Source organism: Battus philenor, unplaced genomic scaffold, assembly GCF_028537555.1.
Source record: "Battus philenor isolate CCGP_79_NKW_IND1 unplaced genomic scaffold, ilBatPhil1.0.hap1 SCAF_12, whole genome shotgun sequence".
Classification (NCBI taxonomy): domain Eukaryota; kingdom Metazoa; phylum Arthropoda; class Insecta; order Lepidoptera; family Papilionidae; genus Battus; species Battus philenor.
This window is the reverse complement of record NW_027181674.1, coordinates 9,581,578-9,607,086: the sequence shown is the minus strand read 5'-3', so window position 1 is coordinate 9,607,086 and position 25,509 is coordinate 9,581,578. Positions and strand designations below refer to the sequence as shown.

The 25,509-nt window shown below is 36.0% G+C and overlaps 3 protein-coding genes across 4 annotated transcripts in view; all 3 read left to right on the top strand.

Moving 5' to 3' along the window:
* The window catches only part of Ufd4 (ubiquitin fusion-degradation 4-like), a 33,895-nt gene extending 14,205 nt beyond the window's left edge, over positions 1 to 19,690 (top strand). For both annotated transcript variants that reach the window (XM_068776779.1, XM_068776778.1), the window contains 31 exons: positions 259 to 391; positions 462 to 592; positions 677 to 789; positions 1,815 to 1,953; positions 2,686 to 2,826; positions 3,452 to 3,650; positions 4,036 to 4,258; positions 4,422 to 4,721; positions 4,836 to 5,033; positions 5,357 to 5,613; positions 6,195 to 6,381; positions 6,834 to 6,975; positions 7,086 to 7,255; positions 7,671 to 7,805; positions 8,064 to 8,171; positions 9,153 to 9,262; positions 9,549 to 9,684; positions 10,691 to 10,813; positions 11,618 to 11,813; positions 12,230 to 12,470; positions 12,898 to 12,977; positions 13,088 to 13,277; positions 13,472 to 13,612; positions 13,731 to 13,854; positions 13,990 to 14,188; positions 14,608 to 14,732; positions 15,771 to 15,886; positions 16,009 to 16,222; positions 16,963 to 17,204; positions 17,391 to 17,535; positions 17,676 to 19,690. In XM_068776779.1, the coding sequence (XP_068632880.1) occupies positions 259 to 391; positions 462 to 592; positions 677 to 789; positions 1,815 to 1,953; positions 2,686 to 2,826; positions 3,452 to 3,650; positions 4,036 to 4,258; positions 4,422 to 4,721; positions 4,836 to 5,033; positions 5,357 to 5,613; positions 6,195 to 6,381; positions 6,834 to 6,975; positions 7,086 to 7,255; positions 7,671 to 7,805; positions 8,064 to 8,171; positions 9,153 to 9,262; positions 9,549 to 9,684; positions 10,691 to 10,813; positions 11,618 to 11,813; positions 12,230 to 12,470; positions 12,898 to 12,977; positions 13,088 to 13,277; positions 13,472 to 13,612; positions 13,731 to 13,854; positions 13,990 to 14,188; positions 14,608 to 14,732; positions 15,771 to 15,886; positions 16,009 to 16,222; positions 16,963 to 17,204; positions 17,391 to 17,535; positions 17,676 to 17,813 (5,096 nt within the window). In that variant the 3' untranslated portion in view covers positions 17,814 to 19,690. The remainder of the gene's footprint in view (positions 1 to 258; positions 392 to 461; positions 593 to 676; positions 790 to 1,814; positions 1,954 to 2,685; positions 2,827 to 3,451; positions 3,651 to 4,035; positions 4,259 to 4,421; positions 4,722 to 4,835; positions 5,034 to 5,356; positions 5,614 to 6,194; positions 6,382 to 6,833; positions 6,976 to 7,085; positions 7,256 to 7,670; positions 7,806 to 8,063; positions 8,172 to 9,152; positions 9,263 to 9,548; positions 9,685 to 10,690; positions 10,814 to 11,617; positions 11,814 to 12,229; positions 12,471 to 12,897; positions 12,978 to 13,087; positions 13,278 to 13,471; positions 13,613 to 13,730; positions 13,855 to 13,989; positions 14,189 to 14,607; positions 14,733 to 15,770; positions 15,887 to 16,008; positions 16,223 to 16,962; positions 17,205 to 17,390; positions 17,536 to 17,675) is intronic.
* A 1,729-nt stretch (positions 19,691 to 21,419) lies between these two features.
* On the top strand, positions 21,420 to 22,160 carry LOC137933034 (putative eggshell protein). The gene has a single exon (XM_068776768.1). The coding sequence runs from the start codon at positions 21,420 to 21,422 to the stop codon at positions 22,158 to 22,160; it is 741 nt and encodes a 246-aa protein (XP_068632869.1).
* Positions 22,161 to 23,850: 1,690 nt separating this feature from the next.
* Positions 23,851 to 24,627, top strand: LOC137933073 (sarcoplasmic reticulum histidine-rich calcium-binding protein-like). Its single transcript, XM_068776829.1, has one exon. It carries the CDS (start codon positions 23,851 to 23,853, stop codon positions 24,625 to 24,627), a length of 777 nt encoding a protein of 258 aa, XP_068632930.1.
* Positions 24,628 to 25,509: the final 882 nt, after the last annotated feature.

Below are 25,509 nucleotides of genomic sequence, written 5' to 3'. Positions count from 1 at the left end.
AATGTACCAAGAATAAGAATAAAAAAAACTTAGCTTGTTTACAAAGTACCCCAGTATCACATGCGCAAAAATAATTCCAATAATATTGGGTGGACAAGTAGGTAATTGTCGAATAGCTTAATGAAATGAAAGAGTTTTCTTGTCATTAGATGAACTTTATATATTAAGGTCAATAAATAATTTACAGACCTGAAGGACAGGATTTATTACTTTACATTGCAGATAAACTGATATAGCTTGTTATTGCTTTAATTACAGAGAATCGCGGTGAATTTATAGATAAATTGCAAAGAGCTAGAGCATCTGTGAAGAATTCTAATCCCTTACCTATACTGTCGAAACCAGGTCCTACAAAATTGATACTTGGAAACTGGACGTTATCAAGTAAAAAGTGAGTTTATTATTAAACAGTGTAACTTTTGTGTATTTAAGTTTCCTAAAATACTTGTTTAAAATTTTAGGGAAAAGGAGCTATTAATTCATAACACTGATGGTCAGCAACAGACAACGATACTTCGGGAAGATTTACCAGGATTTATTTTTGAATCAAATAGAGGAACAAAACACTCTTTTACTGCAGAAACATTTTTAGGTAATGTATATCAAATAAATATTTGGTTATGTATTTTTATTAACATTTATGAATAGCAATAATATGATTTATAATTTCACTTAGGTCCGGAATTAGCAAGTTGTTGGGTGGATCAAAGACCAATAGTAGTAAATAACGGTAACGCAAGCCAAAATCGATCTCGTTTCTCTGCTAAAACTGAAGCCCAGAAAACACAGGTAAGTGTAATCTTTTTATTTCATAACGTACTAAAATTTATTATTTTAAAATTGTCATTGTAGTGTGTGTGTGACTTTTATATGGCCCGATTATTCGAACGAAATAATTCCCATGTATGGAGTCATTTCAAAAAGTTAGAGGAGGTATTGGCTGCTTATATACGAAAAAATATGTATAATTATCAGAATTCAAAAAATTTCTTTAGTGATAGCATCATGTCATATGAAACAGGAAAAATACTATCAAACAAATAGCACCTACAGTACCCGGCGATGAATATTGCACATCGACCTTTGGAAAGAGACAATCGGCTAATTTCGGCTTCGTATATATTATATATGGGGTATTGTACATTTTTTATTTATTTGTCCTTTATAGCAAATTATTATTTTTCGTATTAATTTTGTTATATAGCGTCACTTGCAGTCGCGTTAGCCTTTCCCGATGTTTCTATTTCCCTATTTCGAGCCAAGCGTGTTCACAATGGAATTCAAACTTTTAAGGTTATCAGAACACTATCTATAGGTTCCGTCTCTTTTTCGTATTTGTTGCCTCTAGGTATCAATACAGTGGTAGACTGGGTCAACTTATCATTTACATCTCATAATGTGTGATCGGCCGGTCCCCATTTTAGCTTTCTACTTTTTGACATATCATCCTTAAATGTTGTGATCAACTTCTGTGCTCTTTGCTGTCTAATTTTGAGTATCCAAGCAATGACTCTTTCTATGGGCCGTTGACAAGCTATACGTTTATGAAGATGTTTGTTAATTGCACGTTTGGTATCCATAGATCGGTAAAAAGAGTATGCATATGTTAATGATTTTACTTTTGGCTCGTGTGGTGTTGGTATTGGTTGATATTGAGGATTCGTCTTAGTAGCCAGAATCTGTTCCATGTGATGGTTATTATTCTTTCCATTTCAAGATCTGTTTGAACTCGAGTTTTCATGCAGTATGCAAAGGGTGTTTCACTTAGTCTATTACAGGAGGTATATGCGAATACTGAGAGGGTTGTCACACAGGTGTCGGAGCGTGCGCGCGCCCTGTACGCGCGGCACCTGGCCAGCGCGGCCACACGGCAGCCGCGGCCGCCTGTAGCGCGCCTGCGCGCCCTGCTCACGACCGTGCAGCGTCTCGCCACGCATACCACCCACGCCACAGGTATTCTCATTGTCTGCTGCAAATAATATTATTATTGTATATAAGATTAAATCTTAAGCAAAAAAAAAAGATAATGTTTAAACTAAACTAACTTGTGCTACACCTTTTTGTTACCCTTTTTTAAAATGACGCTATTCATCGATAACAATAGAATCGTTTTTACACGATTTTTTTGTTCTAGCACGAAACCCTATTTTTTATTTTTACAGAAACTTATCGAAACAATAAAAAAATTGAAAGAGCATAATAGCCCATTTTGGGTCCAATGTGTTAGTTTATTATCGTTGCACAATTGATTTTTATTTGTATTTTTATATATTTTGTTCGCAAGAATTGAATTTTTGCTGTATACTAATTTTAATGTTTTTGTTATAAAAATAGTTGTTTTCGTTTCTTAAATGCACTTATAATATGAAATATTCAGTTTTCTCATCTTTCACGCTTTTTTACTTGTAATGTCTCTAAGTTAAACTAAATTTATATATTAAAAATTAATAAGCTAAAACATGTCTGCAAAAATTATTGCACATTGGGATATTTTCCATCTTAAGTAGTTTTAAACTGTTTGTGATAAATTAATTTTTTAAAATGTGTTTTACAAGTTTAATGTTTCGGTCACTAAAGACTGCTAATGAATAGCATACTCCACAAATATAATATATTTTTGTATTATACATTTCAACTAAGTATAAATATTAATTGTCATACAAAACGATTTTTTTTTACGTTTAGATAATTGGCAACAAGAGTTAAAAGAGTCTCTGGACCAATTGACGGATCTGCTGTGTGGCGATGAACTCCTCTCAGCATACGAGTTGCAGTCGTCGGGACTTGCTCCGTCTTTATTGCAAGTGTTGTCCCCTCAACCTAATGGTATAGAATTTTAAAATTTTTATTTTTTGTATGTAACGTAAAGCTGTACTGAGATCTCGTCTAGGTTTGCTTATTTTATGAATAAATAAACATTAACTTCATTGATCTCAGATCTATAAGAATGTAAGTAGGGTGAAGAAAATTAGGCTTGAACTGTTTAATAATATATTACATTTACGCCACAATACGTATTTCATAACATTGTTCAAAAAATACTTATTTACAAAATAGTGACAGACAAAACTCAAATACAAGAAACAAAAATAAACCAGTAAAGCTTACATTTCTCCTTGAAAAAGATAAAAAATCCTTATAATTAAAAAAAAAAAACTTATTTTAATGTTCAAGAGTTTTTAGTTAATTGAAATGCGTGGAACTTGGTTTTTTTTACTCATTTCCATGGTTGATGTATAAGGTATACAAAAACTGTTAAATTTCATTAAGAAATGGCAGCTAATGGGTTTTGTGCCGGCTCTGTTCAACAGCTGGTCTGCTGGTGTCTGCTGGTGCTGATCATTGCATACTGGGGTGGTAGATTACTACTTATAATCTTGAAATCATTGACGGTACAAAGGTGCATATTTACATGCGTGTATTTGAATCAAGATTTGAATTTAATTTGCAGATTTATCTGGTCAAGTTTCGGAACGCGAGCGAATCGTTCGCGAGTGGGTGACGAGCGCGGAGTGCCGCGCAGGTGCCGCGCTTGCAGCGCGCTTGGTGGGCGTGCTGGAAAGCGTGGAGCGACTGCCCGTGCTGGCGCCGGCCGCCGACGCGCCCACGCCTGCCGCCGGCTCGCTGCACCACCTTGCTAAACGAATCAGGTTCGTACACTAACACATATCAGCCGGTACACGCCTACAGCAGTGCATAGGCCGCTCTTAAAGATCGCTACGATGGTCGTTTGCTGCTCACATTCAACGATTTCACGCGATCTCAACTATGTCGTCGGTCCGCCTATTAGACTCGAGAACCTACCGACCCAAACGGCCATCAGCTGCACCTGCAATTTGTCTTATTTTTTGTTATGAAAAACACCATTTGTCCATTGGCGTTTACAACTTAACTTCTCCGTGTATGATATGGCACGTCATCATATTATGTGTGATTCGTCGTCATAATCCTATAAAGTGCAGGTAATTAAAGTAATATTAATTATTATGTTTAATTCTGTCTGCTTGCTATATGATCAATATTTTTTTACTTTAGACTGCGAGTTGAACGAGCTAGTGACGACTCTGCAGATGATGGCTGCACGATTAGTGTGAACAATGCGGGCCGCAACCTGAAGGTTGAAGCGCTCACCACTGTGCACCAACTGGAGCAATTCCTGGCAAAGTCTGTCGCGAGACAGTGGTACGACTTGGATCGCTCTACTTTTACATTTGTGCAAAAGATAAAGGCTGAGGCTCCAATTAACTTCGTTTATGATGTAAGTAACCATATTTCTCTAATCAAGTATTATAAGTTTTGTTACTGTTCACAATTTTGTAACTAAGTTACAAAATCCGTAAAGGCGGTATAAAGAAGCAAAAAGAAAAAAGCAAAGCAGTCTAACAACCTGTCATTCAGTTAAAATCAAAATTTTGTTTCAGCATGACTTTGACGAAAATGGCGTGTTATATTTTATTGGCAGCAATGCACGTACTTGTGAGTGGGTAAATCCAGGTGCACATGGGTTAGTGAGTGTCTGGTCCTCCGATGGCCGCCAATTACCGTATGGACGAGCCGAAGATGTCCTGTCACGTTCTCCAGAGCCTTTAAACGTGCACACGAATGATGACAGGCGAGCATTTATAGCGGTGGACCTCGGCTTACATATAATCCCTTCAGCATATACCCTTCGACATGCAAGAGGATATGGTCGTTCGGCACTCAGAAATTGGTTATTCCAAGTAAGTTTCAACACTAATGATTTGTGCCTGAACCTTTACAGAAGTTAAGGGTATGGTAAGTATTATGTTATAAATAGCTGATTGTGGAAACCACAATATTGCTTGTGATTACAGATGTCGATAGATGGTGTGACGTGGAGCACTTTGGCGGCGCACAATGACGAGCAGGCTCTGCAGGAACCGGGCAGCACGGCCACGTGGCGGTTGCGCGCCGACGCATCCTACCGCTACCTACGAGTGCAACAAAACGGCAAGAATGCTAGTGGACAGAGCTATTACCTGTCGCTCTCCGGACTCGAAATATATGGAAAGGTAAGTGTGTGATATTATATGAAAATAACAATATAGACATATCTAGAAATCTATGAAATTTGTGCGGCAACTTTATCATTGCCATTGAGGAGCCGGTAACGCTATGTGGGGTTATGACATAAATTCCGTGATTCGCGATTGATTTCAGATTCCTGTCGCACGGATCAATTGTACCTGTTAAAGTATTTTTATTGACAATTAATGCAAATTTTTATCATATTTTGTTTTTAGTATAGTTTTTTGTCTTCAATTTTATGTTTCCATTGTCTTGTATGTATTATTGTACTTTGTGATAAATATTCATCTTATATTATTTTTTCCAGGTAGTGAGTGTAACGGAGATTCCGCCTCGTCAGTGTGGTGGCGTGAGCTCCGGGGCTGTCAGCGGTAATGCTGTGGGATGTGGAGGTGGCGCCGGCGGTGGAGCTAGATCGCGCCGCTGGTCGCGCGGAGCGCGCGGGCTCTGTGTTGGTGCTCGTGTTCTGCGAGGCCCTGACTGGAAATGGCGTGATCAGGATGGACCTCACCCTGCTGTCGGCACCGTCACTTCCGATTTGCATAATGGATGGGTTGATGTGAGGTGGGTGATTAAGTAGTAGTAGGATAGTTAGAAGGGATTTTTTATGTCTGTTGTAATATATAAATATTATGATGAAACATTGAAACTAATTTATATGCTTTCGAATAAGTTTTGTACTTTCAAAAAGTCAATATATTGAAGCAACGTAAATTTGAATATTATTTATACTTTTGTATGTTTACTGCCTGGTTCGGAACATTTATTCTATCTCGAACCTAGCAAGCAACTTTAAAGTAACTCCTTAGACACTAATTAAATCATTTTTCCTGTTATAACTCGTCTATTTATCACCTGAATATCAGCATGATACTTCTCCGAGGCATATATATCTCCTATATAATCTTTAATAAAATAATAGGTATTATTAATGAATCTTGCTTACACATATGCTTTGAATTTTTTGCAAAAAATAATAATTTCTTCAGGCTTTTTATTATTGTAGTGTTATACCTTGTCCTAAAAAGCCACTTTCATCACTTTAATGCATGGATTACTCATTTGTTTGGAGTTTGACAATTCTAGGCATTGCATATAGAGCCGGTAATTCTGGTAAACCTAATAACACTAGGTATTTGTTGTAGGTGGGATCACGGGGGTCGCAACTCTTACCGCATGGGCGCAGAGGGCAAATTTGATTTAAAGGTGGTAAGTGGAGGCAATGGAAATACTGGAACGGCAGGCGGCGCGGGCGCTAGCGAACAACCTCGTGCTGGACGTAAGAGTCATTCCACACCCAGCCTGCCTGACGCCACCGCCGTCGATCACCAAGTAACGTCATTATAATATACATGAGTGCATTAAAATATTTAAATGTTTTTATCTATATATTTCCTTACATGTGTATTTTGTTGTATATAATTTGAATTCAAACAGATTTATAAATTTCATTTAATTTCCATTTTGATATATTTCACTAGATGCTGACTAAAATTTATTCTGAACTCATTTTTTAATATTATAAAAGTAACATTTCCGGTGTATATTTAAGATATTCTACACAAGTTCTTTTTACTGTAATAAACATGCAAATTATAACTTTGTTTTAACTACATCAAAAGAACGGATTGCATGATGGACAATACATTTATTTTTTAAAATGTTACAATAAAGTATACATTTCGAAAACAAAATTATGTTAAAACAAATATTATTTAAAATGAAAGGTAATTAAAATCTATGTACAATATAACTTAAATTTAAGTAACACTTAAATTTGACAGATGTCAGTAGCATCTACGGAGCAAGCGTCGTCCGCTGACAATATATCAGGAGAGGAAATGACCAGTAATATGTCGCGGCCGCGAGTGCAGGCGACTGAGGATGTCTCCGCAATTAATAACTCTTCTCACCACATTAACACGGGTATTTCAATTACATATATTTTTTGAAAATGCGGCGAAATACTTTGTCGAAGAACAGTTTAAGAAGTCTTCAATAATTAAATAGTACAAACATGTAATAATCTTTTTTAGATCTTGCTACTATAGTGGAGTCTTTAACACTTGGAGCGGAAGGCAACAATTGCTTAGCAGATTTAGGAAATGCATCTTTTAAAAATATAGAGATGGGCCCAACTAGTATAACTGATATAACTAAACCATACCCAGCTAAGGAACCAGTTCCGGAAGCAAATATACAAGAGGTTTGTGAGGCTTTTTTTTCTCCTTGTGTTTTTAAATTTCTTACAATTCTGTTTGGCAATTTGCAATTTGTTTTTTAGCAAATGTTTTATTTTCCAAGAATGGTGGAATTTTGGAATTTGTACTTCATAAATCATTAGTAGGTATATATAATAATTAAGCTCCTAGGATTGTAGAAATACACATCGTGTTATTAATTTATAAAATCTAATTTTCACTGTAGACATTTTATTTGATGTTTTAACATTATATCATTGTGATATGTTGGGTATGGCGTAATATTATTTTAAAAAAAATCATATTCTGCTAGAAATTAAAAATGTGTAAACAGATAGCAATTTTTATTGAGATTGTATTTAATATCAATATGTGTGACATTATGTATCATTTGTTGCATTTGACTCAATCGGTGTTCAGGACAATGATGTACGGAGTAACGAAGGAGACGCAATGCGCAACAGCGCGAACGCGTTGCTGTCAAGCGAGCTGCTCGCGTTGCCGGCTTCTTTGCTGCACACTTTGCGGAACAACGCCAATCGATTACACATACAGGTATCCAAGACTAAAGACCTCCTTTTAAAAATATAAGCTGCGCCAAAACATATCTTACCTTAATGCAGTAACTCGATTATGTTAAACTTTTTGTTTTATTATATTTGGACATAATTTTCCTTTCAACCATTTGTCATAATTAATATAAATAGCATAAATTTATAATATTGTGGATATATGAATGTAAACTAAATATATTGAATGTATACATACCTTTCGATAGGGTTATTGAAATTGATATTTTAAATCACTTTGCAGTGTGAAGATAGTGAGAGCGGTGAAGGTCAGTTTAGCGACCATAAAAAGGACAATCAAGCTGGAGGCACGGGCACTATGAGCGCCAGTGAGCCGGATTTAACTCAGCAGGTAATAAATTATCTTTTTAGCGATAATTTACTTATATAATATGTATGGTACAATGGCACAAGTCTACATGTAACATCATTGAATAAGTATTAATGAATCACTAACAGGCTGGCTCTTTGATCCATAAGTAGGAGGACAAGTCTTCGTAAATAGTATTTTCTTTAAAACTACCTTGTTCTGTAATGTCTCAATTCATTTATATTTTAGTAATAAAAAATTTTTGAAAGCAACTTTTAATTTTGAGTTTTTGCTTGTGCCAGTCAAGAGAAGAAACCAAAAAAAAAACTGTAAAAAAAAATGTAATTGAGTAATACTATTTTTATTTACCTTTATTTTTTACATCTTATTATACAGAGTGTCTGTTGGCAGATTTATGTTTTCTACGTTAAATAAAAAAATAATGTTTGACGCATAGTTTTGATATAAGCATTGAATGATAGAACTGTAATGTGGAATTAATTTTATAAAAAGTATGTCATTCAAATGTCCGTCGATTTGCATACACTGTTCAAATCAGAGCCATGTGTTCTGCGCCGCACGCTACTGTACCCTTAAATTCACAAAAGTTTGGGTATTGTTATTGTAAACTCTCTTTGAGATAGTTCCATAAAAATATCCATAAGTCTTGGTAAACTCGGTGGCCACGGGGTGTGTCCCGTTACTACCCGCAAATTTTATTAGTTTTTGAAATAATCGTATTTAAAAATATGAATCTGCCACTCGACATCCTGTACAATAATATATCTGTATGTATTATCCAATATTTATTATATTGTTATTCCGTATTATTACAAAATCTTCACATTGACTTAATACCTTGCAAATTTACTTGAAATCATAATTTCTCTAGCCATATCTAACTTACATGCTTTAAAGGTTGCGAATAATCATCTCATCGATGGGTACGATAGGGATGAAAATTGCATAAATCCGTCAGATGTTTTGCGACATTACTCTAATTGGCACTAATTGCGTTTGCAGGGGGCGGCGCGTCTACTAGAATCATTGGGTGTAGGACGTGGCACTGTCGTCCGCTCCGTTGCTCCGCAGCGCAGTACTCGCCCCAACCATACCGCTAGCCTTTTCCCCAGGTAAATGCGAGCATTTATTACATTTTATGTCTTTCGTTCATTGTCTTTAATTACTACTTTTAGTTTTGAGCTAGAATATTTACATTTAAAAGTTGAATTTCTTTTTATACAATGAACAGGATAGTGATCAGTTTTTGATATTTTTTAAAACCTTGAAGAGGTACATGACCACTAAAATAATTTTAGGAACTAATAGTGGTAAATGTAATTACTATACATTAAAATAAAACTTCACGCATTTTCTTTTTTTTAATGAAAATTTACGTCTTTCTTTGTATGTTTTCAGCCTGGTTCGATTGGCCCTCTCCAGTAACTTTCCAGGAGGCTTGTTATCGGCTGCCCAAAGCTATCCTTCCCTGGCTCCTAACGCACAGAATGCTCTTACCCTCTCTTTAACATCAACTTCCAGTGAGAGTGAACAGGTAAGTTAAAAGAGTTATTGTTAATTGTAAAATAACTTTTAGCCAATAAAAGTAAACCGTTGACATCTGCCGAGCGGCGGTTGCCGTGGACCCCCCCTCCCCTCTTATTTCTTGCGTTCTCTAACCGGTGTCTCGCGCTTTCCTACTTTCCCACAAGATGAACGGTGGCAGTGGTTGTAGCGTTGCGGAGACAGACAAGGAGGACTACACTTGACCAAACTAGGAAGGTCCAGATATTAGGCCTCACAGTTAATAGGCTTACATTTAACAGTCATATCAAGAACTTGAGCAAGAAGGCCCAGGACCTCTATAGTCAACAGTACCGGGCCGCGAAAGTCTACCCGTCTGGTCAAATTAGTGTTGGGTTCTCCTGTCTGGAGGAAGGTAGGGAAGCTGCCCGACTTGCCACTGTGGCTGTTGATCTGGTCATTTACACCTACGTCAGTCGCATAGAAGAAAAGGTGGGTGTAGCGTTCTGTTTCATGTGGGATGCCGCACTTTTGTAAAAAACCCAAGTCGGGCAACTGCACTCTATACCAGGCAGAGCTGTTGGTTTGGCGCAATTATGCGATCCGCCTTAGAAACACTCGCAACATCTGACACCTTCCATCCCTTAGCGTGAGTGAAAGAAAATGTTATAAAAGCATGAGAGATAGGAACAAATATTAGGCTGTATTATGTGAAAGTACACGCGGGGACAAAGGTAAATTAGAGGGCGGATCAGCTGGCCAAGGCTGCTGCTCTAAAGTGCAAAAGACGACCTGAATGAAAGTGCCTCATCGAAATTGTCAAGCGGTCGTTAGCAATTGTTAAGGTTGGACACGCGAGTGGAATTGGAGTAGAAATATGTAGAAGGTGAGACCTTTTCGGGACATTAAAAAATGTATAACCCGAACGATGTTAGTCTTCCTTTGAGAGGTTAAGTAAAATTAGTGAGAAAATTTCATTTTCATTAGTATACTAGTAAAACAAAGTGAGTAAAAATTAAAAATTGTTTATCTGGCAGGTTTCATTAGAAGATTTCTTGGAGTCTTGTCGAGCTCCCGCACTTTTAACAGAATTGGAAGACGATGATGAAGGTGATGATCCTCTCGATAGTGACAAGGAAAATGATCCTACTTACCAGGAGGTCAGTTTAAATTATATGTCAATATTGCTAACTTATTAAAACAAACATATCGGATAAGGCAATAAATAATAAATTGGTCGCTTAAATAACGATTTTCTGGGGTACCTCATATTATGACGGCACCAAATATTATGAACAAATATTATATGTATGAAACAAAGGTTCTTTTTGTTAGTCTCCAATAATGAACAAACAAATTTAGTTTTTGAAATCGGCAGTACTGTGGTCACAGGTGGTCTCAAGCCAGAAGAATAAAGAGTACTTATACCTAGGAGAGACTTAACCTTGTTTCGGGTTCTACCGACAGTACGAGTCGCGCCACATTATACCGCTCAGCACTCAAGAGTTCGTCATAATTACGATGATTTTTTCCTATTTAACACGTTATCTGAAAAAGTTCAGCTGGTGGAATGCGTTTTCTGTTAAAATATTTTGCTGAACTGTACTTTAAAATTATAGAAAAATAAAACGTTTCTGTGTAGGTGGGTATGTATATAGATGATGATGATGTGATGTTTGCTTTTCTATTCATGGTTTAATCAAAGAAGGAGCCAATTGTCCCTTTTTCTTTTTAAATTTAAAAAATCGAGGAATCGTTAAAAAATTTTAACATTGACTTATCACGTCAAGCATTGAAGAAGTAATTCTTGTGCTCAATAATATATAATGGTTTAGTTAACAGAGTTATGCGATAACAAGTTATAGATTTTTTTATTTTTACAGTATAGATAAAAAAAACTGTTGCTTTCTTTGAAATCATATTCCAGTAGAGAAAGAGACAAAGTTATAATAACTCTTTCGTAGGTTTCTCGCAATCTGCTGTCTTTGATGGAGGAAGAGGCGTTAGAAGCTGTTAGATGCAGTGGAGGTGGCGGTGGTGGCAGTGGTGCGCGTTCCCGTAAGCCTTGGGACGATGATTTTGTTCTTAAACGCCAATTTTCTGCACTCATACCAGCCTTTGATCCACGCCCAGGAAGGACAAACCTTAATCAAACTGTCGGTGAGTAGAGTTATTAAAATATTAGAGCCTATGCATCTAAAAAGCTTAAGTGCTGTTGTTTCGCCGCAGATGTTTTTTCAGTTACTTTGATGTGACAATGATAAATATAAGTTTTTTAATTTATTCAATTCACTTTTATATTTTTAAAGGGACGCATAAGTTTAGCACTAGCACCAGCAGTTTTCAACTATTTATAAGTCATATATATGCAATATGTTTGGCAGGACCATGTTTCTCCAGTTTGTGTAATATATTGGATAGAGAAATAACATTAGAGAAATTAATGCATAATTTAAACATTAAATGTGAACACTTATTATGCATATGAAGTCCTAGTTTTAGTAACACATCTTACAATAATGTTGATGTTAGTCTAATCTCAGAAATGTTTATGCTTTTACTGAATTTTTGTTTAGATCTCGACATTCCTCTGAATGAAGATTCAGAGGCAGAGGACAGTTCAGAGGAAACGAACGGCAACATAGTAAATGAGAGCAGTAGCAATACTGCTTCCCGCCTGCCCGCTCTTCGGCTCGTGCTGAGCTCCGGCGGTGTATCATTACCATTGGAGCGCTCGTCGTGGACCTTGTACCGCGCCGTGCTTGCTCTCAATGCGAAGTTGCCCACTCACGACACTCACAGGGATGCTACGTATACGTGAGTTGTTTTATGGTTATTGCTATTATTCTTTTACATATTTAGGTACATTGAGCCTAGACGACGTTTTAGGGTGTTATAAGGTCTCAAATAACTTGTTCTCTTGTTTCCATTGTAATTTAAAATTAAGCATAGCTTTATTATTCAGTATTTATTGTTATGTTAAACATAGTGATATTTCTTGCTATCTTTTTTTCTTTATTTTTAAAATTCACTATTAACAGCATACTTTTTATCTCTGCCTACAATTGTTTAAACTAATAATAACATTTAATTTGTTTAATCCTAGGTATTCAACGATGTCCATGTATTCCCACAAAATGAAGTTCTTTCATAATTTAATAATAATTAATATTTAATATATTATGTATAATATTTGTATATTATTGCATGAACAAATTTTATGTTTCCATTTTCGTATTTGTAGGTTGACATACAAAGAAATTGAAGGAATGGAGACTTTTGCGTCATCAAGCGACAGTGAAGATGATGAACCCTGTGATCCCGGTATGACTTATTGTTCTATTTTTGCTTCAACTTTTTATGTTAAAATATATTTTCTGAGAAATTTAGGTTGAGAAAAGTTTTCTGAATTTTCTTATCATGTTGTTTGTTAGAGCGGGGGGTGGCTTGCTGTGAGGGGCCAGAAGGTAGCATGGTGACGTGCTGCGTTCGCGTTCTGCGCCGACTTCGCAGCGCCGCGCCCGCGCTGCCGTCGCACGCATTTATTTCTACTAAACTCACAAACAAGCTTCACCAGCAGCTCCAGGACCCGCTCACTCTAGCTGCAGGCGCCGCGCCGCAATGGTACGTAACTATGCGATAAGCACAACACAACACACAACAGGGAAAAAATGTTTGTCTGAGTCATTGACCACGTTTTATTAATAAACAATTCTGGTAATAAGTTATAAAATATATAACAGGTTTTATTGTTGTTTTAACAAGTTAAAATTTATCATTTATCTAATAACATTATAAATATTTTTTGTCTATTACAGGTGTCAACAGCTAAACGATTGGTGTCCTTTCTTGTTTCCTTTGGAAACGAGACAAATGTTCTTCGCATGTACTGCTTTCGGCACTTCCCGTACTGTAGTCTGGTTACAGGCACAACGCGACCGCGCACTAGATAGACAAAGGTTCGTCTCTAATTCATGTCTTTAAATTTATCTTTATTGTGATTGAATGTTTTACCATATAAACGATAATATTAATCGAAGTATATATAGTTTTATTTGAACATGCATTTGTTCAAAGAGCGGGCAATACGGTGTCGCCGAGGCGCGCTGAGATCGAGGCGACAGAGTTTCGAACGGGCCGCTTGCGTCATGAGCGAGTGCGCATACCACGTCAACCTAATTTGTTACGTTCGGCCATGCAGGTAAAACTTAATTAAAATATATTTAAAAGTTTAATTAATATTTAACTATAATATATAAGTGCCATTATTTATTGCCTATGTTAGTTAGGTTAGCATTGTTTTTGTATTAATATCTATAATGGTTATATTATAAAGGTGATGCGCGTGCACGCGGCCCGCAAGTCCGTGCTGGAAGTGGAGTTTGCTGGCGAGGAGGGAACGGGGCTGGGTCCCACACTTGAGTTTTACGCCCTCGTGGCTGCGGAATTACAGCGCGTCAATCTGCATATGTGGCTGCACGACGAACCCGACTACGAGCATCGTACCAATACACACCACCTATCATTGCTTGACGGTAATCCGCAATATGGTTGTTATAATTTACAGGACCCAACAGAGCGGGGGTGTCCTCATCTATTTATTGATTTATTCATATTATTGTCCACATAGGGTCATTTACAGTGACCACTTGAGTATGTCTAAAGAAGAATGCCAAAAGAGCCCAAATTGATACAAATTTTAAATCAGATCGAAATGAGGGGCCCATACATAAGGCATCCTTCAACTTGAAGCTACGTAGGTTCCAAACGCGTCCTGATCTGAGAATAGCCCATAGCAAAATTAGATGGATGTCTACCATATCATTCCATATTAAACCCGCGGTGTTTCATCGCTGGCAAAATAAGGCTCGTCACAACAGTACACAGTAAACATATATGTTGTCAAAAATTGTTAATTTTTAAAAGTGAAATAAAAATTATTGTTTTTTTGTAGAAAAACCTCCCGGATACTACGTTATGCACGCTAGTGGATTATTTCCAGCTCCGCTTCCGCAAGGTTCTCCTATCTGTGATAAAGTTTGCAAATATTTTTTGTTCCTAGGAGTATTCTTAGCTAAGGTGAGTAAATAATTATATTCAATACATATTTTTTTTAAATAGCCTCTCGTACCCCCTATCTGGTGTGGGACAAGGACTTTTTGTTTACATTTATTTTATTTTTCACATACTTTTTTTTTATTTTATTTTCTTTCTCTTCTTTCATACTTCATATTATCTGTCGTTCATTTCTTTCTTTCCACAATTCCACTATCTTTCTCTTTCTCTGTGTATCGCCTTTCATTCATTCCTCATTACTTTTACATTTTCTTATATTCTATATCACATTACTTTATTTTGCTTTTATTTTATCTTTGTGTTATTTGTTTACATTTTTTTACTTTTTTATCTATTGCTTTTTCTATAATTTTTTTACAGAGGAGAATGAACTCTTTTTTAGGTTTTTCGTCGCATATCAGGGAGGCTATGGTTTCCTCCCTGATTTTAACGCCAGACCATGCAATACATATATACTATAGCTTTAAAAATTTTACACTGTTTTTTTCATAATTCCTATTTATTTCGAGGTAACTAGTTGTTATTACATAAGGCTAATATAAAACAAGCAGTTTCAACGTTACATACTTATTACTTTAGTAATAGTTTATATATAAGTTTTTAAAATGCATTCATTTCTTAACATGTATATATATGAACAGTTTTGTCAGTCCCCTGTTGTTCCGTTCCATAGTTTCGCTTCATAAATATGCAACAAGAACAATGAAACATGCTACTCCTTAGTCCTGGTCGAATATTATCTTTTTCCCAACTTCAGTGTCCATTACATATAAAAAAGCCTTATAAAAAGCGCATGCAAATTAATTAGTTATTTAGCTATTAAAAATTGTCTTTTATGTCCCTCGGTTTTAGCTCGGAGAGCTAAATAATTTTGCCAAACACGTATTTGCGATTTGAACTGAATATTGAAGATGATTTAGAATATTATAAGCTGTCTCGAAATTAACGCTAACCACGAAGTTGTCCTAACAGTCCTCTCTCTAAACCCTTCTTTTGCAGATGGATCTAACAAATTTTTACTTGTGTTTTGTTCTCGTACAGGTATTACAAGATGGACGATTAGTAGATTTACCTCTGTCAGAGCCATTCTTGCGTCTTATGTGTGGTGAAGAATTGACTATAGAACATCTGGAAGAGATTGATCCTATAAGACACAGGTATTTTAAAGTTAACTATTAATAATATTTTATAATACTTATTTTTTGTTACACGTTTTTGCGTTTTTTTTTTAAATTACTAAGTAATGTAATAGTGTTCATTATGATTCACTTTGGTAAAGGTTCCTAGGGAAGGTGCTACAAGCGGCGGACGAATACGATAACATCATGTCAGACTCCAAGTTAGACGAGAGCGAGCGACAGCGACGTGTACAAGAAATAGCGATAGAGGGCGCCACATTTGACCAGCTAGCACTGACCATGACGCACGTGGCCTCGCACTCGGACCCGGCCGTCGCTGTGCAGCCGCTTTGCGACGGCGGGGAACACATCGAGGTAAATGTGACTAAATATTTCACTGAAATAAAATAACTTTCGTTTTTTTTACTTTAATTAACGTTATAACGTAAATAAAGATAAAATGTGGTGCAATGAATGTGTGAAACTCTGGATAAATGGAATATTTAATTTAATTTTACATTAATCACAAATGATGTGGTAAGTGAATTACTGATAATAATAATACTTAAATAAGAAGTACATTTATTGATTCAAATTTGTATGGACTATTTAATATCAGCATTACTTACCAACGCGAAATATATCATCATCATGATGTCAGCTGATAGGCCATTGCAAGGCATAGGCCTTCTCAATGGATTGCGACAATAAACGGTCTTCCTTAGCTACACCGTCAGTCCCTTTGGTGGTTACCACTCGTGAACCTAACGGCCACAAAGGACGTCAGTTGCACAAGAGGTGTACCCGCCTGCTGCCACTTCAGTTGAACAATTCTTCGAGCTACGTCGGTGACCTTAGTTCTTCTTCAGATCTCCTAATTTCCGATTTGATCTCGCAGTAAAGCGGCAAAGCCCTTGATATGCTATATCCTAGCTCTCCCCTTTTTTCTTTGGGTGATTGATTGTCAGCAAACACGTCTTGGTTCTGTACGAAATTAATGTGCTATGAATGCATGATTACATTCTATTCCATCTCTTGGTTTAAAAAGCAAACAAAAGTGTTTTAAAAAGATGTAAAATAGATGCTGTATAGTGTATACGTTGGTCGCGTACAAGGTGGGGCCATGGAACGCCCGTGCCTACGCGGAGGCGTCCGCGCGGTGGGCGGTGCGTGGCGGCGTGCAGCGGCAGGCGCGCGCCTTCCGTGCCGGCTTCAGCGAGGTGTTCCCGCCGCGGCGGCTGCGCGCCTTTTCGCCCGCCGAACTGCGCTTGCTGCTTTGCGGCGAGCGCGGTCCGGACTGGACGCGTGACCATCTGCTGCAATACACTGAACCTAAACTCGGTTACACGCGTGACAGGTACCATTGCACACGGTTAATTCACTATATTTATGTATAAACTGGTATGTATAATCTTAAAAATTCTTTTGCTGAACTATTTGTCTGGCTGATATTTCTAAGTTCATTATTTATCTTAGTTACATTATAAAATTAGAAACAAGGTAGTAAAATATTTATATTTTTTATTTGTTTTTCTTTTTATAGTCCTGGATTCCTGCGACTCGTTGAAGTATTGGTGGAGATGTCAGTGCGCGAACGCAAGGCTTTCCTGCAGTTCGCGACTGGATGCAGCAGCCTGCCGCCAGGCGGGCTCGCCAACCTGCACCCGCGCCTCACCGTCGTGCGCAAGGTACCATTCACACCTTTCGACTGACGTGTTCCGATTGAGACTCATCACATGACTTAGGCTCTGCTAGTTTTAAGATCACATATTTCTGTAGTGTCAACGTTATGTGTTTATGTGTTATTATTATGGTTATTTATTTGCAGGTTGATGCCGGTGACGGTTCTTACCCGTCAGTGAACACATGCGTGCACTACCTGAAGCTGCCCGAGTATTCTTGCAAGGAAGTGCTTAGAGAACGGCTGCTAGCTGCTACCAATGAACGTGGCTTTCATCTTAATTAATTTCTACCAATAGGCTAACGTAATCAAAAGCTTCTTGAAAAGCCGTAGAGGTATTATTTGTAAAACCAGGGAGCCTGTAGATGAAAGCAATTTTGCGTCACTACACATATCGTGGTTGATAATCCTGTTGAAATATTTTTACCTACTTTATGAATAATACCGCTTAGGAACACGCTGCAATGTAAATCGAATTTTAACGCGTCTCATTATAGTTACACTCTCTACATTATTGTACCTTTTATTAACATAATTAATAAAACATATTTATATTAGGTTTTAGGGTTATAAAAAAGCTAAAGAAAAATAAAACCTGTTTCTCAATATAATAACAGTGTTTAGAATCGGTCGTATATTTTTATGCAATGTAGAAATAAATATAACGGCATTATTTATTAGAGAATTGAGGTGACATATATTTTTACCACATTTATTATATTTAAGTGTAATTTGCAGTTTACCAAAAGTTTAAAATTGTATGGTGTATAAACTGTCTGTCGTCTTTTAAGTCATAGTGTGGCCTTTATTGGAAAAAAAATGTGATTATTATTGAAGTGATTTATTGATTTGCAATATTAAGGCGAGACTAAATTGTAAGTCCAAGATTTTTGTTTATTTAATATGTTATAACTTCAAAAATATATGCAATACTTATGTAATAGCTATGTAATGAGAGGCTTGCAGTGTATATTGCGATTCATGTGCGTGTGAGTTTAGTACGGCCTTCCGCCTTTAGTTTTAATTTAACGAATTATTTCATGTTTAGCACTTCGAAAAATGTAATTCTCGCTGGGGCGTGTTAGTTCTATAAACACTATTTCAACGTTTCGAAATCAGCATATAATAGTTTCCCTTTTGCATGCTGTTATAAAAATCATTGTAAAATTTTGATAAACACGTAAGATTTTATATGATATAAAGTTCAGTATCATAAATTGCAGATATTTTTTTTAACGTGAGGGTTTAAACCAAATTAATTTTTTAATTTATACCTATATATTTAATGAAGGAATAATTAAAGGATTTATGTTGAGCCAATTTGTTCTTACGTTCAACTATTTTACAAAGTGCAGAATTCACACTTAAAGTTTGCACATCTATTTAATCTAAACAATAAAAATTCAAGATCTAGGTGTCTAACACCCATTGTACGGACAATTACTAGCATTATGTTCCTTTAGTTAGTTTTTCAACTTAAAGTTGGTAATGTGATTTGTTATATAAAATCTTAAATGAATTGAAAAAATCTAGTTATCTTAAGTAAGGATATAGACTAAATATTAACAATTTAGCATCTTGTAGTATTCCAGTATTTGTTGTTGATGATTATATCAATAAATTAAGCAAAAAAAGGTTTGGTTTTACTGATTACCTTTACACGTACGAGAACATGGTAACACTTACAATTAATTTACATTAAGTCGTCGGACAAACAAGAATAAAAGTGTGTTTAATTATCACTACTAATTAGTAAATTCATAACCTTGAGATTAAAGATTTTCGTGAGCCGGTACTACCGGTAAGCTATGATGTTACCAATATCGTGCCTTATGTATGCGCGCGGTGAGACAGAACATTTTCGACTGAACCGTTGTTTCGTCTATATCGACATACTTAGAAATTGATCGACTGCTACTGAGTTCACGGAACGGGTCCGTGGACTTGGTTCTCAACTTAGTCAGTGTATTCAAAAGTATACACATCTTTCTACTTAGTAAACGCGCCGTGTATCCTTTAGGAATATGATTTCTATACATCTATTACACAAAAGTAAAAGCCCTGGCCTGTCGAATTTTGTTCGATGTAAATGGTCTGTGAATCGGTGATTTTATAAAAATTTGAGACTTTTTAGTTTTAATTTAGATTAATATTTCTGGATTAGAAGGCAAGTAAACAATAAAATAGTTTTTACTTATTTGTGTTTTTATTTTATAAACTATCTTTATTCTGGCACTGGAAAAGATTAATTAGTAAATAATAATTGTAAGCAACTGAACATGAAACAAAAGAATTGTGACAATAATTAAAACAACTTTTTAAAATGTTATAACATTTAGAACAACGAGCTTTCGTTTTCACTCTATCTTTCATTTTCAGGACCAGATAATGTTTAGCACTGACCGAGTTAAGTGTAGCAGTTATTGATATGCAATTGGATCTTTCGTGCATAATACATTTGTACAATTGTTACAACTTTTTTACGAAATTGTGATCAGGGGTTAGAAGCAAGTCATAGTAGTCTATTGGATTCGCACATAAATACCCATCATACCATAACTTGATACAGTATAATCTATGGCAGAAGGATTATTATGACTGGGCATTTTCCACTGTATGTTGGACAGTTTTTTTTCCATCCAGTTTTCAGAAATTTGAGCATCAGTAGTAACAAAAGTACTTGGCACTTTTGGTGGCTGAAGTTCTAAATGGACAGAAGCTGTCCTTGATGATCTATGCCGTTCTCTTTTAGGCATTGAAGGTATATTACTATCCGAAAATGTTTACAAACGCCTTGAAGACCTAGGATAGTTCCAGCTCTAACTGCCACTGTCGTCACTTGTACTTGTGTCACTCAAGTTTTCATCGCACATAAAATTGGGGTCCTAAACGGACTCATCACTTGAATAGTCCATAGCAAATCACTTATTTGAACGTTTCACCAATCAAACTGTAACAATAGATAAAAAAATATAAGAAAAAAACATTAATCAGAATTCATGTCTTTTCATATATTTTTACCAAAACGCCTTCTTGAGTCCAGAAATGAAAAAAAAAGGATTGTCCTGTGTACCTTTTTGGATATCCATGACCTGGGACGTATGAATTTCAAATGAACTATTTCTCAAGACACTTGTATGAAATGCCACACGGATAAAAATCCAAGAAAAAAGGGGAAAAAAGGCGGTGAAGAAGAATACTTGATTATAATGAGCTTTTAAACACGAACAAAAAAAATATTTTTTTAAAACGGTCATTTAGGGTTTGACGCTGAGGGTGTTATATTATATTAATTCTTTCCGTTTTGTAATAGAACTTACAAAACTTAATTTCAATGAAGAAATCTCTGCTAATTTCCGGTAGAACTTTCAAAAAATATAGACGCGTGAGGTGTAATAACTAAAATATTAAATTTATTCCACATTTTGTAATTTCCAATTTCCTTTTCCACTTCTTTATTTAGAAAAAGTATCAGCTATTACAAAAATGCTTAAGAAAAAAAAGTAAAATGTAAGCAAATTAAGACAAAAATGTGTATTACGTTCAGAGCAACAAATCACTGTTCCAAAAGCATCCGAAGACCAAGCTACAACCAATTAGCATATTAACTTTTCCTTATCTAATTTATCTTAATTGAACGAGAGATCTGTTTGCACATAAAGTTTTCAGCAATAATTTGTAACAGGTGCCTTTTTACTTTTTTACCATTCGTTGAGCCATTGAATACCAGCGCCACGCAATGAAGTTCTTTACAATTGAACGGCTCATTTGCAACCTTGATTCTTTGCACAATTTTTGGTGCAGTACCAATAAACAAAGTAGGTATAAAAACTTTAGCACTGCTGAAGCGGGTATCAGTCAACAGTTTGATCCATTCGGCGTCGTTGGAACATGAGGGCCTTTATTTTGAGTTGTGTTATCTTAGCGGCGTTGGCTTGCGCCAGCTGCCGTGAAGTCTCACGTGAAAAAAGGGATGCAGATTTAGAAGTTGCTGCCAGTGGTCATGGTGGCAAATGGGACAAAGGGGGTGGCCACGAACATCATGCTGATCATCATCATGATCATGGTGAAAAGGGTCACAAAGGATATAAAGGCCATCACCATCACGAGCATGGAAAAAAGGGACATCATCACCATGAAGGCCATAAAGGTCACCATGATGAACACGGTGGACACAAAAAGCACCATCATCATGATGATGGCCATCATCATGAGCATCATCATGGAGAGAAAGGACACAAGGGCCACGGTCATCACGAAGAAGGTCACTACCACAAAGGACACTCAACAAAGGGTCATCATGGAGTTCATAAGCACGATGAGTTCAAAAAGGAGAAGCATTTCCATGATCACCATCACGATGGAGGCCATCACGAACATCACGGCGGTCACCATGAGGAGCACGGACATAAAAAGGGCGGTGAATTCCATAAAGGTCATAAACATGGTGGACATCATCACCACGAGCACGGTAAAAAGGGTCATCACGAAAAAGGTGGACATCATCACGATCATAAAGGACATCATGGTGAAGGTGGCCATCACGAACATCATCATCATCATCATGATCACGGAAAGAAGGGCGGTCATGAAGACCATAAGCACTGGGGCTTCAAGAAAGGACACAAATAAGTTATCTAAAAGCCATATGAGGCCCTGATCACTGAGTGGATGAAATTAATTAGAATTAAGTTTTAATAATCTGTTTTGTTGACTGTTGTTATTGTTTACATTAAAATGATTCTTTTTTTGTATGAAAGCATTTTTTTATAAATCCTATTTCAGCAGCGATTGAACTTGTATTATATAGCAGAAGTTCAATCGGGATAGATAAGTTAACAATTTCGTAGCACGTTCGGTTTCGACAACAAAGTTACATAAAATTGTTGGCCGTGGTCTGTTGGCAACGCTTCCCTGCGAGATAAGTAAATAAAACTGTCGAGAAAGTAGACCGGTGTCCGAGATTGGCCCACTTTATCGTGGACAACGAATTAGTCGTGGTTGCAATCAAGCGTTTCCTATCGAAAACATTCGTAGTGGAACTGCAATTGGCAATATTTCTCAATTAGTTTTCCTACTGTTGCAGGGATTTTTCATTTAAGTGTTTATTATTTATTTGATGTAAGGCATCTTTTTGCTTTATAAATAATAACGAATTCATTCTCAGACTTTGCTATAAGTAAACAAAGCGTGCGCAAAAAAAAAATTGCAATTTGCGATGCAACCTCATTTCTGTAATTTAACATATAGTTTATAATATTTTACAATTTATAATGTACAATTTATAATATGGTTCATTTTATTGTCAGGATAAATAAAATTCTTTAGCCTATTTTTAATAAATTTAGATGTTTCAGACTGTATTGTCCATTGATTTGGGAGGATTAGTTTATTTAAAATATTCAATTCCTCTGATACTTACCAATGGCATTACGCATTTTTCATTCATATAATTAATACACGACAATTGCTTATCACATCACATAAGCTTTGTGTTTCGCAATTTCCAATTGAGAGATATTGGCTATTTGCCAAATAGGACTAATACGCCAGAAATTATAATAGAGGATGGATTTAGAAGAGACTTTGCACTTTAAGATTATAAAAAACGATGGAAAAATGAAAATAATCACGGTATAATTACATTTTTTTTATGTCTGGGTATGCTTGCACTTTCAAAAAACTGTGCCTGTTACTAATACTTAACTGTTAATGTGTTACGATTATAAGGTCGACAAAGCTCTAGAGTGATTACTAGGTTACATTAAGATATGCGAGGCACCACCTCAGTGTAAGTATTTCGAAAGAGTACTGGACAGACATCACTAAAATCATTGTGTTGATTATTATTTACACTTTTAAGCTGTTGGTGCGTAAGGTCTGATTCAGGAATCCATGAATCTTTTTTCCATATTTATAAGTATGTGTATCTATAAGTTCACAAAATGTACACAATTTCCTACTTAAGTTTAATCCTTTCTGTCCTTTACGACAAAATATAGTGTCAAGTCCGTTTTACCAGCACATACATTTGCTAGTTCTTATATAAGAAATGTTTATTTTTTAACGTAACATGTATTTCAATAAGACAATTAAAATTATTTAAAATTTTGTTTAATTTTTATGTTATATGAAAGTGATAACAGATGTTACGGATGGTGCGACGGGTATAGATGCTTGCCGCAATACTGTTCGTGAACTATCTTGCGGACTGTGGACGGTGGATTAAATAATTTACGCAACCTTTTATATAAAATTGCTGCGCCGTCAGCGTTATGGCCAATTTACACTATATTCTCTAACAATACTGACGATTTTCAAGATGAAGATAGTCTTAGTCGTCGGAGTTTTAACTATTCTAGCTTTAATTGATGCACGCCGTTTGTTCACAAAAGATAATGATCGTCAAAAGGAAAAAGGTAAAGTAGTCGACCAAGACATTGCTGCTTCAGGCCATAAAAAAGAAGAAAATCACAATCATGAATATAAGAAAGGTGGAGGCAAAGAACATCATGCGAATCACCACGACGATCACGGTGAAAAAGGACATAAAGGTTACAAAGGTTATCATCATCACGAAGAAGGAAAGAAAGGTCATCACGATAAGGAGCATCATAAAGGTCAATATGATGACCACGGAGGTCACGAAAACGAACATCACCACGAGGACGGTCATTATGACGAATATCACAAAGGTGAAAAAGGAGAAAAAGGTCATAAATACGAAGAAAAAGGCCATTTCAACAAAGGACACTCAACAAAAGGCCACCATGAAGTACATAAACTTGATGAATTCAAGAAGGATAAACACTTTTTCGACGAAGAAGGCGATTCTGGTCACGAGGAGAAACATGGCGGATACCACGAAGAACACGGTCATAAGAAAGGCGGTCACTTTAAAAAAGGTCATCACCACGGTGACCACCACGAACACGAACACGGAGAAAAAGGTCATCATGAGAAGGGAGGACATCATTCAGAGCACAAAGGTCATAAAGAAGCTGCAGGACACGATGACCACTATCATCATCATCATGATCACGCCAAGAAAGGAGGACGTCATCATCATAAGAAATGGGGCTACGCTAAAGGCCATTAGTTTCGTAGTTCCTCAACATCTATGTGAATTAATGCTTTCTCTCATATTGTTATTTATTTACTAAATGTACTAGGCTGGATAGAACTGTTACTTTTATTTATAAAAGACTTAATAAAAAATTAGTTTTCCAACTTCTTTTCAATAATCTCTGGTACTACAAAATAAACATTTTACTAATTCTGGAATGTTAATAGAATTTGAAGTTAAAATGATCATATTTGACGTGGTTTTAGATAAAAATATATGAGCTCGTGTTTACCTCCCATATATATTTTTATAATCGTAAAAAAACCCTCTTAAACGCAAAGAGACAAAAACTTGGTTTATCTCATGTATCTATGACAATAGAGAAGCGATAAATTCAATTAAGCGTTCTGTTGCAAAGTTTTAATTCTCTTCCATAGCCGCAAATTAAAATGTAGTAATAACTTGGCTGTGTTATCTTTTATATAAGATACAATAAAATGTTGTACAAGCTACTTGCAACCAAATTAAATTTATTGATCTTGATTATTTCACAATTAGGTGGCTATGACAATTATTGATACAGAAGTCAAAAGAAATAAATCGTTACACGTATAAGGTTTTGCGACTATATTGCGACAAAAAAGTATGTTTTAAGAGCAGTGGCATTCTATATAAAGTTCTACTCCTATAATAGACTTGTAAAGTGAAAAGACGCTGACTGTTTGCCATTAACTTATTTCGGTTTTTTATTCACGTTCGCCTCTATCTAGGGAGGGACAGGGACTTTTTATTGTGTTAAATAATTTTTTTACGTTATTTTTTTCATTTTCATTCTTCCCTCACATTATTCACAATTTCTTTTTCATTCGTCATCTGTTTTTATCACAATATTCTACACTCTCCTGGCTTACTTGT